Genomic DNA, 14,260 nt, shown 5'->3' with positions numbered 1-14,260 from the left:
TTTGGCGCCATCCGCCGCCATTTTGGTGGGTGTAGAACGATCGGTCCGACCGCATGTTCGGAGGCCATTTTCTTGAAGCCTCCAATGCAATCCTATGGGGCAGCCATTTTCCCTAAGACTGAAAGTCTTTAAGTTCAGCCTACTTCAGCAGCACTTCCTTTCCATATGCAGCAGGACTTTGCGGGCTCTGCAGGATATCACTCTCAATATTCCTCTGTATTATCGCTTCTGGCTCAGTTTTCTCTCTCCTTTTGGGGTCTTTGTCACTGTAGCTGTAGCGGTGGGCTGCGCATTCCGCAGCAATTTAAAAGGGGCAGTACACATTTATTGCACTGTTTTTTTCCGTGAAATTTGAGCAATGGATTCTCAGGAAAGCAAGTTCCCCCCCAGCTTTAGTGGGGGTCCCCAGTTCTCCTGTGGCCCCGCTGCGACCCGAGTTAGCTGCTGTAATGGCGACTTTGGTGTCTAATATGGAAATGCTGATGTCTGAACGTGCTGCAAAAAAGAGGCCCAGATTGTCTCTCTCTTCTGATTCAGATGGGGATATGGCTGCTGCTGTGAGCGTGCCCTTTTCAGGGTCCCGCTCATCCCTGGACCCCCCGGGGTCCGAGGGGGAGGCTGAAATGGAGGGGGTTGATACCTCCTCCCCAGGGTCACCTGAAGAACGGGTGACCATGGATGAGTTAATTGTTTCTGTTAAGGAAACCTTGCATTTAGAGGATGAGCCCTGTCCTCCGGGCATTGTGTCCTCATTTGGGACGCACAGGACCCGCAAGTCTGCGCAGGTTTTCCCCTGCCCAGCTGAATTTCATTACACTGTTAATGAAATGTGGCGCACGTTAAAACGTCCATTCCTGGTACCTAGTCGGTTCAAATTGCTTTATCCTTTTGCGCCGGCTACGGAATCACGATGGTGTGTGCCTCCACAGGTAGATCACACTGTGGCCGTGTTAAACAAGGCTACCTTGGTTACTACTGAGGATACCCCGGTTTTCCGGGACCCCACGGACCGGCGGTTGGAGTCTCTAGCTCGCCATTCCTATACGGTGGCGGGTTCGTTGCTCAAACCCGTTTTCGCATCCGTTCTGGTGGCTCAGGCAGTGGCTGATTGGACTAAGATGCTTAGGTGCAATCTCGTGTCTGATGGTGTTCCGCCTGCCCGGCTGGAAATGGTGGATCAGATCCACCAAGGAGTCATGTATTTGTGTGATGCAGCCTTGAATGAGGCCCCCTTAGTGGCTCGCCTCTCTACTTAACCGGTGACTGATATGGCTGAAGAGCTGGTCGGCTGACCAGTCCTCACGGAAAACAGTTGCTGATTTTCCCTATGCTGGTTCTCGCCTTTTTGGCGAGGCGTTGGATACCCTGGTGAAAGGCGTCACGGGGGGCAAGAGCACTATGCTGCCCCAGAACCCGAAGAACAAGTCCTTTCGGGGCAAGCGGGGTTCTGCGCCTAGATCCACTCAGGGTTCCTTTCGTGCCTTTCGGAACCAATCCAAGGGCAAGCCCTTCAAGGCCCAGGGCAGTCAGAAGAAGCCCTGGGCGGGTAAGCAGAAGTCCGGCAATGCTGGCGCGGCGGGTCAATCCGCCTCTGCCTGAAGGGGCGCCCTCACCCGTTTCAGGGGTGGGGGGACGTTTGCGCGGTTTCCTCCAACCTTGGTTGCTCCGGATATTGGACAGGTGGGTTCTGGAAATCGTTAGATCGGGATACAAGATCGAATTCCTTTCCCGGCCGGCGGACAGATTCTTTCTTCTTTCCCTCCAATCTTCATCTGCTTCCGGGGCGTCTGCAGGACTTGCATCAAGCGGTGCAGGACCTGCTTGCTCAGGGAGTGATTGTCCCGGTGCCTCATCGGGACAGGTTTCGGGGGTTTTATTCCAATCTGTTCACTGTGCCCAGAAAGGAGGGCAATGTGCGTCCTATTCTGGACCTAAAAGCACTGAACCGCTTCGTGCGTGTTCGGAAGTTCCATATGGAGTCTCTCCGTTCGGTGGTGGCCTCCCTGAGTCCAGGGGAATTCCTGGCCTTGATAGATCTGAAGGATGCGTACCTGCACATCCCCATTTTCGAGGGTCATCAGCGGTACCTTCGATTTGCTATCGCAGAGGACCACTACCAGTTTGTGGCGTTACCTTTCGGTCTCGCTTCGGCACCAAGGGTGTTTACCAAAGTGTTGGCGCCGGTTCTGGGCCTACTGAGGGTTCAGGGCATTGCGGTCTTGGGTTACCTGGACGATCTACTTCTGAGATCACGTGCCAGCCAGGACCTAGTGCGCGATCTGTCCACCATGGTGCAGACGCTCCAGGAGTTCGGATGGAACATCGACGTCTCCATCGCTTTGTCTTCCCTACCTGGGAATGATTCTGGACTCTGCTCAGGCAAAGGTGTTCTTGCCGGAGGACAAGCTCCGGACTTTGCGGGACGAGATCAGGTCCCTCAGGGACAGCCCGTCCTCGTCACTCAGGACCTGTATGCGGGGCCTAGGGTTGATGGTATCGGCCTTTGAGGTGATACCCTTTGCTCAGTTCCACACGCGGGCTCTCCAAGTGGAGATCCTGGCCATGTTGGACAGACTGCCTCAGTCCCTGGATCTGTGTGTCTCCTTGAGTCGTCAGACCAGATTGGCTCTTCTGTGGTGGCTCCAGTCCCCGTCTGTGGCGGAAGGCAAGCCCTTCCGTCCGTTGGTGTGGACGGTGATTACCACAGATGCCAGCCTGTCAGGCTGGGGTGGAGTTCTGGGCAACCTGTCTGCCCAGGGCACTTGGTCGGAGGAAGAGTCCTCCCTCCCAATAAATGTGCTGGAATTGCGAGCGATAAAACTCTGTCTCTTCCAGTGGTCGGGCCGTTTTCGAGGCCGTCCTGTCCGGGTACAGATGGACAATGCTACCGAGGTGGCCTACATCAACCACCAAGGGGGCACCAGGAGTGCTCGGGCGGCCCGGTAGGTGACCGACATTCTGTCTTGGGCCGAGGCTCATGTCCCAGCGATCTCGGCAGTTCACATTCCGGGTATGGAGAATTGGCAGGCCGACTATCTGAGCCGCCAGACCCTGGACCAGGGGGAATGGTCCCTACACCAGGAGGTCTTTTAAATGCTTTGTGCGAGGTGGGGATCCCCAGATGTGGATCTGTTCGCATCCCGGCTAAATCAAAAGGTGGAAAGGTTCGTGGCAAGAATGCGCAATCCGTTGGCGGATGCCTTGGATGCGTTGGTAGCCCCTTGGCATCAGTATCGTCTGATGTATGCCTTTCCTCCGATTCAGTTACTGGCCCGGTTCCTCCGCAGATTGGTCTCGGAACCGCACCTGGTGATTCTGGTGGCTCCGGACTGGCCACGCCGGTCCTGGTACGCCGAAGTTGTTTACCTGGCAGTGGCGCCTCCGTGGCGTCTGCCTCTGCGGGAAGATCTCCTGTCTCAGGGTCCGATCTTCCATCCTGCTTTACAGTCGCTGGCTTTAACGGCCTGGCTGTTGAAACCCAGGTCCTGAAGGACAGGGGTCTCTCTTCTGAGGTCATCCCTACCCTTGTCAAGGCTAGAAAGACCTCCTCCGGTAAAATCTATTGCCGTACCTGGAAGGCTTATTTCGCCTGGTGTGAGTCCAGGGGGTTCTCCCCTCGCTCGTACTCGGTGTCCAGAGTGTTGGCCTTCCTCCAGTCTGGGGTGGACCAGCGCCTGGCGCTGGCCATGATCAAAGGCCAGGTGTCTGCACTGGCTATACTTTTTCAACGCCCTGTGGCGTCTCACTCGCTGGTTCGCACCTTCATTCAAGGTGTGCAACATTTGGCTCCTCCCAGTAAGGAGCCTTTACCTCCATGGGACTTGAACTTGGTTCTGTCCTTCTTACAGCGTGCTCCCTTTGAAAACATTCGGGAAATATCGTTGCCTCTGCTGTCTAAGAAGGTTGCCCTTTTGGTGGCGATCACTTCGGCTCGCAGGGTGTCTGAACTGGCAGCGTTATCTTGCCGTTCTCCGTACTTGGTGATTCACCGGGATAAGGTGTTTTTTTGTCCGCATCCCTCCTTTCTTCCTAAGGTGGTCTCTGAGTTCCACATTAATGAGGACATTGTCCTGCCTTCGCTTTGTACGAAGCCTAAGCATCCTAAAGAGGTTGCTCTGCATTCCTTGGATGTTGTCAGGGCGATCAGGGTTTACCTGTCGTCTACGAAGTCCTTTCGGAAGACGGATTCCCTCTTTGTCCTTCCTGAGGGACCTCGGAAGGGCATGGCTGCTTCTGCAGCCACTATTGCCAAATGGATCAGACAGACCATTGAACAGGCTTACGCCTTGAAGGAATGGGTTCCACCCTTCCCGGTTAAGGCGCACTCTACCAGATCTGTCAGTGCGTCCTGGGCCTATTGGCATCGGGCCTCGGTGGCCCAGGTGTGCAAGGCTGCGACTTGGTCGTCGGTGCACACTTTTTCCAAATTCTACAAAGTAGACGTTCGGGCATCGGCTGATGCTTCCTTTGGCCGCAAAGTTCTCAGTGCGGCAGTGCCATGATGGACCCTTGTGTTTTTTTCTGGGTCCCTGGCTGTTGGCATTTGCTTTCCCGGGCTGTTGCTCCTGTGGAGCATTGTTTTTTCGGTTGCCCAGTTGGTTCTCTTACAGTGCATGTAAGATTCCTTTCTCTGATGTGGGTACTGCGTTGCCTTTTCTACGGTTGCGTCTCCCACCCCTCATGTTTATACTGCTTTGGGACATCCCAACAGTAATGACTTAGAGGTGGCGGCGACTGTCGGAGGACATAAGAGAAAACGGAATTTTTGTAAAATCTTACCTGTAAAATTCCTTTCTCTGAGTCCTCCGACAGTCGCCGCCCCGCCCCTCTTTTGGGGTTCTTATTACCTACTGCTATGCTACCAAACTGAGTTAGGAGTGGTGATGCAGGAGGGGTATTGACCAGATGGGACAGCCCCCATGGGTGTGTATATGCTAATGCCTTTTGTCTTTTGACTAAGTCTATATGCCTAGCTACTCCTGCGCATGGGAAGTCAATACCCAACAGTGATGACTTAGAGGTGGCGGCGACTGTCAGAGGACTCAGAGAAAGGAATTTTACAGGTAAGATTTTACAAAAATTCAGTTTTTTGTAGTGTTGGTAAAATGTTTGGCTTTGGCCATACAAGGGGGCCCCCAGATTCCGGCCCCCCATATGTAAATGAGTAGGGGGTACATTGTGCCTCTACCCATTCATCCAAAAAAAGTAGTGTAGTGTGAAAAAAGCAAAATGCCTTCTTCCTCCGGTCTTCTTCTTTCTCCTGTCTTCTACCTCGGGTCTTCTTCTTCCTCTGGTCTTCTTCTTTCTGCGGTCTTCTTCTTCTTCCTCCGTCTTTTTTTTTCCTCCGCTTCTTCCTCAGGTCTTCTTCTTCCTCAGGTCTTCTTCTTTCTCTGGTCTTCTTCTTCCTCAGGTCTTCTTCCTCTGGTCTTCTGACAGCTGATGACGCATAGGTTGTTAAGGTGGAAAGGGGGGGGGGGGTAAATAAGGGGGAGGGAGGGTGAGAGAATGGTCAAAAGATCCAGAAGGAAGACTGAGTAGAGTCCAGTGGTGAATTCAGCCAACAGACCTGACGTAAATGCTGACTCCACCCAGTGACAGGAGAGGATATAAGTGAAAGGTTACACTCATTAGCCAGATGTTTACCACCAAAAGATTTGTCTCCAATCCAGTGCACAGTAGTCTTCCTAGCAACAGCAGGCAGCTTGTTACCTGAAACAGAAATAACCAGCAAAACAGCCATAGAGAGACATGTACCTAACATTCATCCTAGCCCTCTATTAAGAGTAACATTTACTGTATTTAAAAACAAATGGGCGATAGGATAGGGATGACAATCCCATGGGGCCACGTCTCTTTTTTATTATTTTTTGACCCTGACATTCCAAAAGCTTAAATGGAGTTTTCTATGTTACTTTCCAAGCTGTTTTAGAAGTAGCAGGCTTTCATAATTGCCTCCCCCCAGTATGTTGATTACATATTCACATTAAAAAGTAAGCAAGTTTTGCTTCTATCTATCTAAGTGAGGAAATGTTTACAATTTATGATATGACTTGTGGCTCCAGAGTTAATGAATTCAGTGAAAAAGGATAAGGCACCCTCTTTAATTGAAAGGCACACATAGTTTCTGACGCATCCTCTGTTATCCCTGTTAACATTTTTGGCCTTTTGTTGATTAATATGCTTTTTGCTGAATAATTCTAGCTTTAAAAATTCTGCAGTTTGCTTTTAAATTACCTGTCTTTTTGCATACAAAACATTGACATGTTTCACTTTGCATATTACTTTTATTGCGGTCATTGGTTCTTAATGCAGATTCTGTAGTAGGACTTTTCACTGTTTGCATCTTCAGTTTTTTGCTTTTATTCATCCACAAGATTCCCTTTAACATATTCCAGGGTAAGCCCATCATCTGGGAAAAAATCAAGCGCTGTAACAACTATCTCATAGCTGTTTGGGAGACCACTGAGTAAAAGTGCTGCTATATGAAAGTCTCTTTTTCTCCTATAGCTTGCAGGCTTTCCATCATTTCTAAGTTACTTCTTATACTGTATATTCCTACACCTTTCACCTAATTAAAAAAGGTATAGTTTATTGGAAATGTCATCATTATGTAATCATGTCAATTCTGTAGCTCCTCCCACATTTGTTTTGCAGTTTCACACTTGCATATATGCACAATTTGATCATCATCTATATTCAGGTATATACCGTAGTAATTTGAGCTTTCAGATATTTTGTTGTCCATTCATCTGTAGATACGTTTAAACTGGGCTGCTTTATACACTTCCAGGTACCCTCTCTCCTATCAGCAGCATCTTCATTTAAAATTTTTAGGACTGGTAGCTCTGGTTTGTAAAAGTAGCAACTGAAAATGTTGATGAAACACTCCTAGTAGCCATCATATAAATGTTTTTTGACAGTTTTTCTTTTTCAGAGACTGTTTTGCATTCAGTTGTATCTGTATCTGCAACAGTGTTTAGTACTTTGACTGTAGCTGAACCAATAACCTTTTGGAAAGGTGCTGCAGATATGACTCTTACCAGTCAAGATGTTGTTGGACACATGGCTGAACCCCAGACAGGAATCGACATCATTATTCAAGCTTTAGCCCTAGTTTACACTTGGGCGGATTTGAAATCACGATACTTCAGCGAGATTTCAAAGACACATATCAATGCGATTTGCACTGTTGATTTCATTGCGGTTTCATTTAACACAAGTCTTTGCAATTCGCAATGAAATTGGTAAAAAGTAGTGAGAAACCTTTTTTATAATCGCTACGACATGAGTTGCAGTGATATGAATTATTCCATTGCCGACAATTGGATGCGACATGTATTGGGATTTTGAACTGTCAAATCGCAAGACAAGTCTCACTGGTGTGAACGGGGGCTTAAACTTAATACTATCACCTAATATTGGCAGAACTACTCGTCACTGTATAATATATGATGATGGTTGTTGCACTTATTTCTGTATAAACAGCATTCTAACAGTTCTACTTTGAATGCAGGTTTTCTTCCTCAAAACACAACAGTTTATTTAAAACAACTAATCAGGTACTACTTTTTAAATGGAACAGAAATTTGACTGGGATGCCATGGCAGCAGCTCCTCTTTTGCATCAGGTTGCTTTGCACCAAGATTTGTAAAACTAATTTTGTAAATATTCTTTGCTGTAATTATATCTTTCTAAACATATAGCCTATGGTACAGGTAAATAATTTTGTTATTAAAACTTGTATTGCATGTTTTTGCTTCCAGACATTGAGTCATGAAGCTGAAAATTCTTCATATGTCTCATCAGAATATAAATTTCCAAAGAAGCAATTCTATAAATTCAGCATTTTTCCAGGCAAATGGATTAAAGTTTGGTGTGACAGGCTTACATTTTTGGCATTGTTTGACAAGTAAGTAAGGGCTATGTAAACATGTATCCTTAAGTGGTAGTAATACAAAATGTTAATCTTTTGCAGTTTACCAATTCTTAGATGTGGTGGTTGCATCTAATCTGACAGATTTAAATCCCAAATCCAGGAACAGAAAAAAAATATATACTTGCAGTTGGCCTTTCCCATTGTGCAAGGGCTCAATACCTATTTATGCCTAGGGGTAGAGTAATAGGGTGTAATACTTTACTTCTTGCCATCTTTGTGACCAGTCCTCCCCAGCCTCCTCTCTAAGGCACTGCAGGCATAGTCATACACTTAACTCCTCACATACCATACAGGACTTCTAGCTGTGTATTTTACATGAGGGCGCCAAGGGACTACCCACAGCCTGAAGTGGAGGATAGAAAAGGAAAGCACCAGAGACTGCCAGAGTGAGAGGTAATACAGCCTCTTCCTCTATGCCCTAAAGCAAAGGTGTCCGACTTGTGGCTTCCGAGCTATGAATGCGGGCCAACAAAAAATTGTAAACTTACTTAAAAATGTTGATTTTTTTTGTAAAAATGTGTTTACACTTAGTGAACACATGCGGCCACAGACAGTGACACTGGTCTCTATTCACAGAACCAGATCACATGATTGGTAATTTAGGTGTTTTCCCAAATATTGCATGCGATCCTAAAAATGTTAATTCACCACTGCTTTATGCGGTATTTACGGCATAAAGCAAATACGCTATGTAAATGCATAAAAGAGGGAATAAATGTCAATTCACAGAAAAAAAAAGTTGCATGCGGTAAACAAGTAGTGCACCGGGCATGCGATATTCAAGGAACAACCAGTAAACAACCTGGTTGTTAAAGGAGCGGACAGCCGCCGTGTCCTTAAAAACCAATGAGTCATCAGCTGTCAGTGGGCTTCCCTGCTGACAGCTGAAAGTGAAAAAAAAAACCTTTCAGTATGACCCTGTCCCCTTGTGGTGCATGTTAGGTCGATGGCATCACAAGGGGGCCACTGAGTTATTTAAGAACTGTCTGGTGGTGGAGCTGGCAGACGGTGGGAGCCTTCGGTGCAAGTGGAGCTTTTTTTTTTTTCTTTCTTTTTTTTTTTGGGTCGCTGGTGGTGGCGGGTGGCGTGTTTGACAATGAATCTACACCGAGGGACATTTATTTTTATTTTTTATATAAAAGACTTGTCAATAACTTGTGTTGTGTTTTATTTACTTTTTACACTTTTTGGTAAATGAGTAGGTGTACTAATTAAGCCATATTCATTCACATGGGGGAGGGGGGCAGGACCCCGCTCACAGACGCCCACAATCACTGACCAGGGTTCTGGGGCCCACACCATTTTTTAATTTCATTTTGACATTGGATTTCCCCTCAAGATCTATACCAGACCCAAAGGTCTAGCATTGATTGGGGGCACACACCATTTTTTTTTTTTTTTCTTAATTCTTGCCAGCATTTTTTTTATTTTCATCTGTCAGCCCATTTCTTAACAACCATGACAGCTACTGGTTTGTTAAGGACGCTGGCAGCTGCCCTCTCCTTGACAAACAGCTAGTGACAATCCGTGGTAAGGATGCCAGCTAAAGCCAGCTGTAAATTACCTCAGGCTTTCACTACTAAAATAACGCATTTTTTTTAGTAGGCTAAAGTCTGCAAAGACTACAAAATTAGACTTGATCACCCATTGTCGTAATCAAAAGAGAAGCATAGTTTGCAAATTTCTTAGCAAGAGTCATCCACTGACCATCTGCAACCCAAGCAGGCAGGATGCATGCATGCCTACTTTTGCTCATCAAATACCTCTGCTGCCTTGCTTTTCTTGAACAGTGTATGCAGAGTTTTGCTTAGCACAAGCATCAGATAACAGGTCTGTTTTAATAGCACTTCAGTTAAAATCATGACCAAGAATTTATTTTCTTTCTGGCTGTTTAGCTAATTCCTTTAGCCAAGGAAACCAACCTAGTAGTATATTAATGAGCTTTTACCAACAAGGTGACCCTTGTGCATGAAAATAGACATTTTAAATGAATAATAATAAAATGCCTTCACAGTAATGTAGGAGTGAAATAGGTTGTCACAAGTTAATGCAGTAGATCTGACAGTACGCTGTGGCTAGTAAAGAGGCTATGTGAAAAGAGAAGCCCATCCTGGATCCTTGCAAGAAAGCAGAGCCTCACACCTACTAGGTGCTGGAAGGCATCTTCAGCATCCTCATTCTGATACTTTTGGTTTGTAGGAAGGCGAGTACCAAGTACCAAATCTAAAAATACCACGGATTGAGAATCTGATACATAAGTGACAGATTAGCCCTTAAAGAGTGACAGATTAGCCTTTAAAGAGTGTCACTACAATGTTGTACAAATTGAAGTACAGTGTGTGTATCACCTTCCCAGCTGTTGACAATATCATCTATTTACCTAATACCTGTTATAATAAATAATGTTGGCGGAGAATGGATTATGTTTCCATATTTGAGGTCCCTGTATCCCATCTTTAAGTTTGCATAACTGGAACCATAATTGTCTTCCATAATTATCTATTAGATCTGGGAATTAAAATTGATCTAGGTATTTGAATTAGTTGTGTTCTAATGATAATTGTGTACTATTTAATATAAACTGTGCCTGTTTGGGATTAATGCAAGTGTGTTTGGTGGTAAATAATGCTGCCAGACCTATGTGATTTGGGATGGATGTGCAGAAGGAACAGAGGTCTAAAGACAAACATTTTTAGTTATTCAGATTTTCCAGTAGTTAACAAAAAAATGGGATAGAGAAAGATGGGGCTTTACGGGCCAGTGGGAGTAGAAGGATCATACACAAAACCAGTTTATATAAAACAATTTAGCATTTTATTGAGTCAAAGATAAAAAACATGGGCAAACATGCACATGTTCACACGGACAATTTAACATGAAAAGAAATTTATAAAATCAATCAATAAGAGTTATTGGAAATATAGAAACACATCCCGTTAGGGACAAACCAAAAGCCTGTGTAGGATGGAGAATAGGTCTCAGAGTGGAAGAATGCGGTCAATGTAGGTCCCCAGCAAGCCGACGCGTTTCGCTCAAGGCTTTCTCAGGGCCTGAGAGACCAAAACAGACCGGTATTTCCTTTTTAAATGACTCAGGAGGTGGCAGGTTGTAGTGACACACAGAATAATAGATATAGCTTCTTCAATGTTCATATACAGCCTTCATATTGTACTTATAAACACATGTTTCACTAAGCTTAAATGTCCAGCCTCGCCATCACCACAAGAGCAACGCTTTTTTATACACTAGAAAAGCACTTTATTCTAGCTTGATTACCAGGGTTCTCCGATATATTCAGATAATTTTGAGGGTATAGGTGATCAGCACTAATAGCTGCACTTCATATGTCCACCTATGGTTTTCTCTTCTTTTAGACGAGCCCAGTGAGGTAACAGTTTGATATACTCTTATACTCTTAGATATATACGGTGGTTACAGTCTTTAAGTGGTTCACGCCAGGCAGGCTCTCTGGCCTGAACCACTTAAAGACTGTAACCACTGTCACTCTTGTGGTGATGGCGAGGCTGGACATTTAAGCTTAGTGAAACGTGTTTATAAGTACAATATGAAGGCTGTATATGAACATTGAAGAAGCTATATCTATTATTCTGTGTGTCGGTACAACCTGCCACCTCCTGAGTCATTTAAAAAGGAAATACCGGTCTGTTTTGGTCTCTCAGGCCCTGAGGAAACCTTGAGCGAAACGTGGCGGCTTGCTGGGGACCTACATTGACCGCATTCTTTCACTCTGAGACCTATTCTCCATCCTACACAGGCTTTTGGTTTGTCCCTAACGGGATGTGTTTCTATATTTCCAATGACTCTTATTGATTGATTTTATAAATTTCTTTTCATGTTAAATTGTCCGTGTGAACATGTGCATGTTTGCCCATGTTTTTTATCTTTGACTCAATAAAATGCTAAATTGTTTTACTGTATATAAACTGGTTTTGTGTATGATCCTTCTACTCCCACTGGCCGGTAAAGCCCCATCTTTCTCTATCCCATTTTTCTGTTATTCATATTAGGGGTAAGGGCCTATCTACACGGTACCTCTGTTTGTGCCATTTTCCAGTAGTTGGTATGAATTTTTAAAATATGAAGGCAAAGCAGGGACTAGTGGCTGTACGATAAAATCTAGAGGCCTTTGGCTAGATTTATGCTTCAAGCATAGGTCTGCTAGGAGGGGATTAATTGTCTTTATGAATCTTGAGTAAATTGTATAAATATGGCACGTTGTATAATTGTTTATATACGAAAGCCCCTTCTTTTCTTATGATATCGTTGGATCATTTTTTTTTTATTTTCAAACATATATGTAACATACACAAACAAAATCAAGGTGATCAGGATTGTCCAACACTTGTATAAATCCAAGAATAGGATTATAACATACACCACAAACTCAAAGGTGTTGAATAGCCTGTCCTGGGATAGGAACCAGGAGTCAGCGATATTGTACTCAACAATGTTGGTCAAAGGCCAACCCAACAGGAAAGGGAGGCCATTTTGACCACAGTAAAGGTCAGGAAGATAATTGATGGACCGTAGGATGGGAGCACCACACAGGGGATTTGATCTGGTGTCCATGATACACTCTGGATCATTTGTTTTAACAAGTTGTTTTTAATCATTTTAAGGCATACAGTTGCAAACATGCATGTACTAAATACAGTACAGTACAACACAAAAAACAATTTGCAGTTCAACTAGGGAACTGTCAGTACACAAGTTGTTGATCCACCGCAAAAATCTGACACATAGTTATGAATTAGTAGGCACTTATTATTGGCATGTCATGCCAGAGAGCAGTCTGTTTCAACTATAGCCCCAAACATTGGATATTGTTTGATAGATTATTTTTATTTTATTATAATTTTGGCAGTGGATCTTTTTTGGGAGGATGATAGGTATTTTTGTCTGAAAGTACATTATTGTACTGTACAGGACGCCAAGGTTGGGTCCTGGACAGTCGCTATATATCTCCTGTGTTTGGGTTGTGGTCTCTTTAAGGGAAGTTGGGAAATGTTCAGGGGGTCACCCAAGACGGGTGAGAAATTCCTGGAAATAGCTAAAATCAGGAGGACTGAATCGCAGTTCTCTCTGTGTTGAATAGAGCGATATTTGGGACCCGGAATTTGGGGGGCTCTGTAGTGATATTAGGGTGGGAAAGAGTCCCCACCCCTGACCATAAGGGATTCCAGCACACACAGGGTTAAGACCCATGAGAAGCAGTCCTTAAGAGACAGGAAGCAGCAATAGGTGAGTGTGGGGGGAGGAGTAGTTTGGTGGTTGCACCTGTCTGAAGGAGCTGCAAGTTTGCTGGAAGCTGCTGAGAGGTCTATTAAGGACTGTTACAAACCTTGGGGTGAAGACCCATCCACAAAACCGTATGTGCCTTTTTTCTTGCTTATTCCTTTGTGCTGAAGAAAAGCGGACTTTATTTTGTGTTTGATTTATGCACTGCTGGAAGCCTGTTTAAGTTTGCTGAAAATAAAGCCTTTTTGTTTATGTTTTAAACGGTTGTGCACTCAATCCGGTGGAGCTAGAACCCCCAAACTTTACAGTACATAATGATGGCTTACCTAGATGATGTACCTTTTTGATGACTATATCATCAAAAGTTATTATTTAAAGTTTTTTTAATTTTTTTTGTTTTTTTTTGGTATAGGTTTTGATTTTTGCTAGAGGCAGAATTACAGACATTTAGAAGATTGGCATATGTTGCATGGTAGAACATGTTTATGAATTAGCCTTTAGATTGGTAAGGGTAAAATATTTTGTTCAGAAGGAAGTATGTGTTATTTCAGGGGAAAAGGAGGAGTTCTAGGTCATTGCTATATGGAATAATGGAGTAAGCAGATAGATCTGGGTTATTTTCTAGAAATTCTTCCAGTATGTTGAGGACAGATGTATGTTGAGGTTCTAGTGTAGGACAACTATCCTGGGTATTGATAATGAGAGGGGATTTTTAAACAGTATTGGAAATAATACTTTTGTTAACTTATGTGTCGTAGTTTTGTTTAAAAAACAGAGGTTTGGGATAAATCTGTTGTGGTTGTAAAAGAGTACTTTGGCCTATAGTCAGGTGCAAAATTCAGTTATTTTATTATTGAGGGAATTTTCATTTTTGCCCATAGGGGAAGAAAGATTTTTTTTTTCTCATATTTTGTCTCCTATTGCTACCTTCTCTTTTTCCTCTTTTCTTATTTTTCGCCTTTCTTTTGGGTGGTGTGAAAGATTTAATTCTAAACAATTACTGTCAGTAGTAACAGTAATTGTGGGAACCTCTGTGGATTTTACATTTGTACAACTGGAATCTGA

The 14,260-nt window shown here is 44.3% G+C and overlaps 1 protein-coding gene across 1 annotated transcript in view; it reads left to right on the top strand.

Moving 5' to 3' along the window:
- The window catches only part of LOC309551844 (pecanex-like protein 2), a 256,799-nt gene that overhangs the window by 84,108 nt on the left and 158,431 nt on the right, over positions 1 to 14,260 (top strand). Inside the window, exon 10 of the mRNA XM_082252546.1 lies at positions 7,764 to 7,909. Coding sequence (XP_082108672.1) covers positions 7,764 to 7,909 — 146 coding nt within the window. The remainder of the gene's footprint in view (positions 1 to 7,763; positions 7,910 to 14,260) is intronic.

Source organism: Pelophylax lessonae, assembly GCF_965119305.1.
Source record: "Pelophylax lessonae genome assembly, chromosome: 3".
Lineage (NCBI taxonomy): Eukaryota > Metazoa > Chordata > Amphibia > Anura > Ranidae > Pelophylax > Pelophylax lessonae.
The sequence above is the reverse complement of the archived record's forward strand: the minus strand, read 5'-3'. Positions and strand labels throughout refer to the sequence as shown.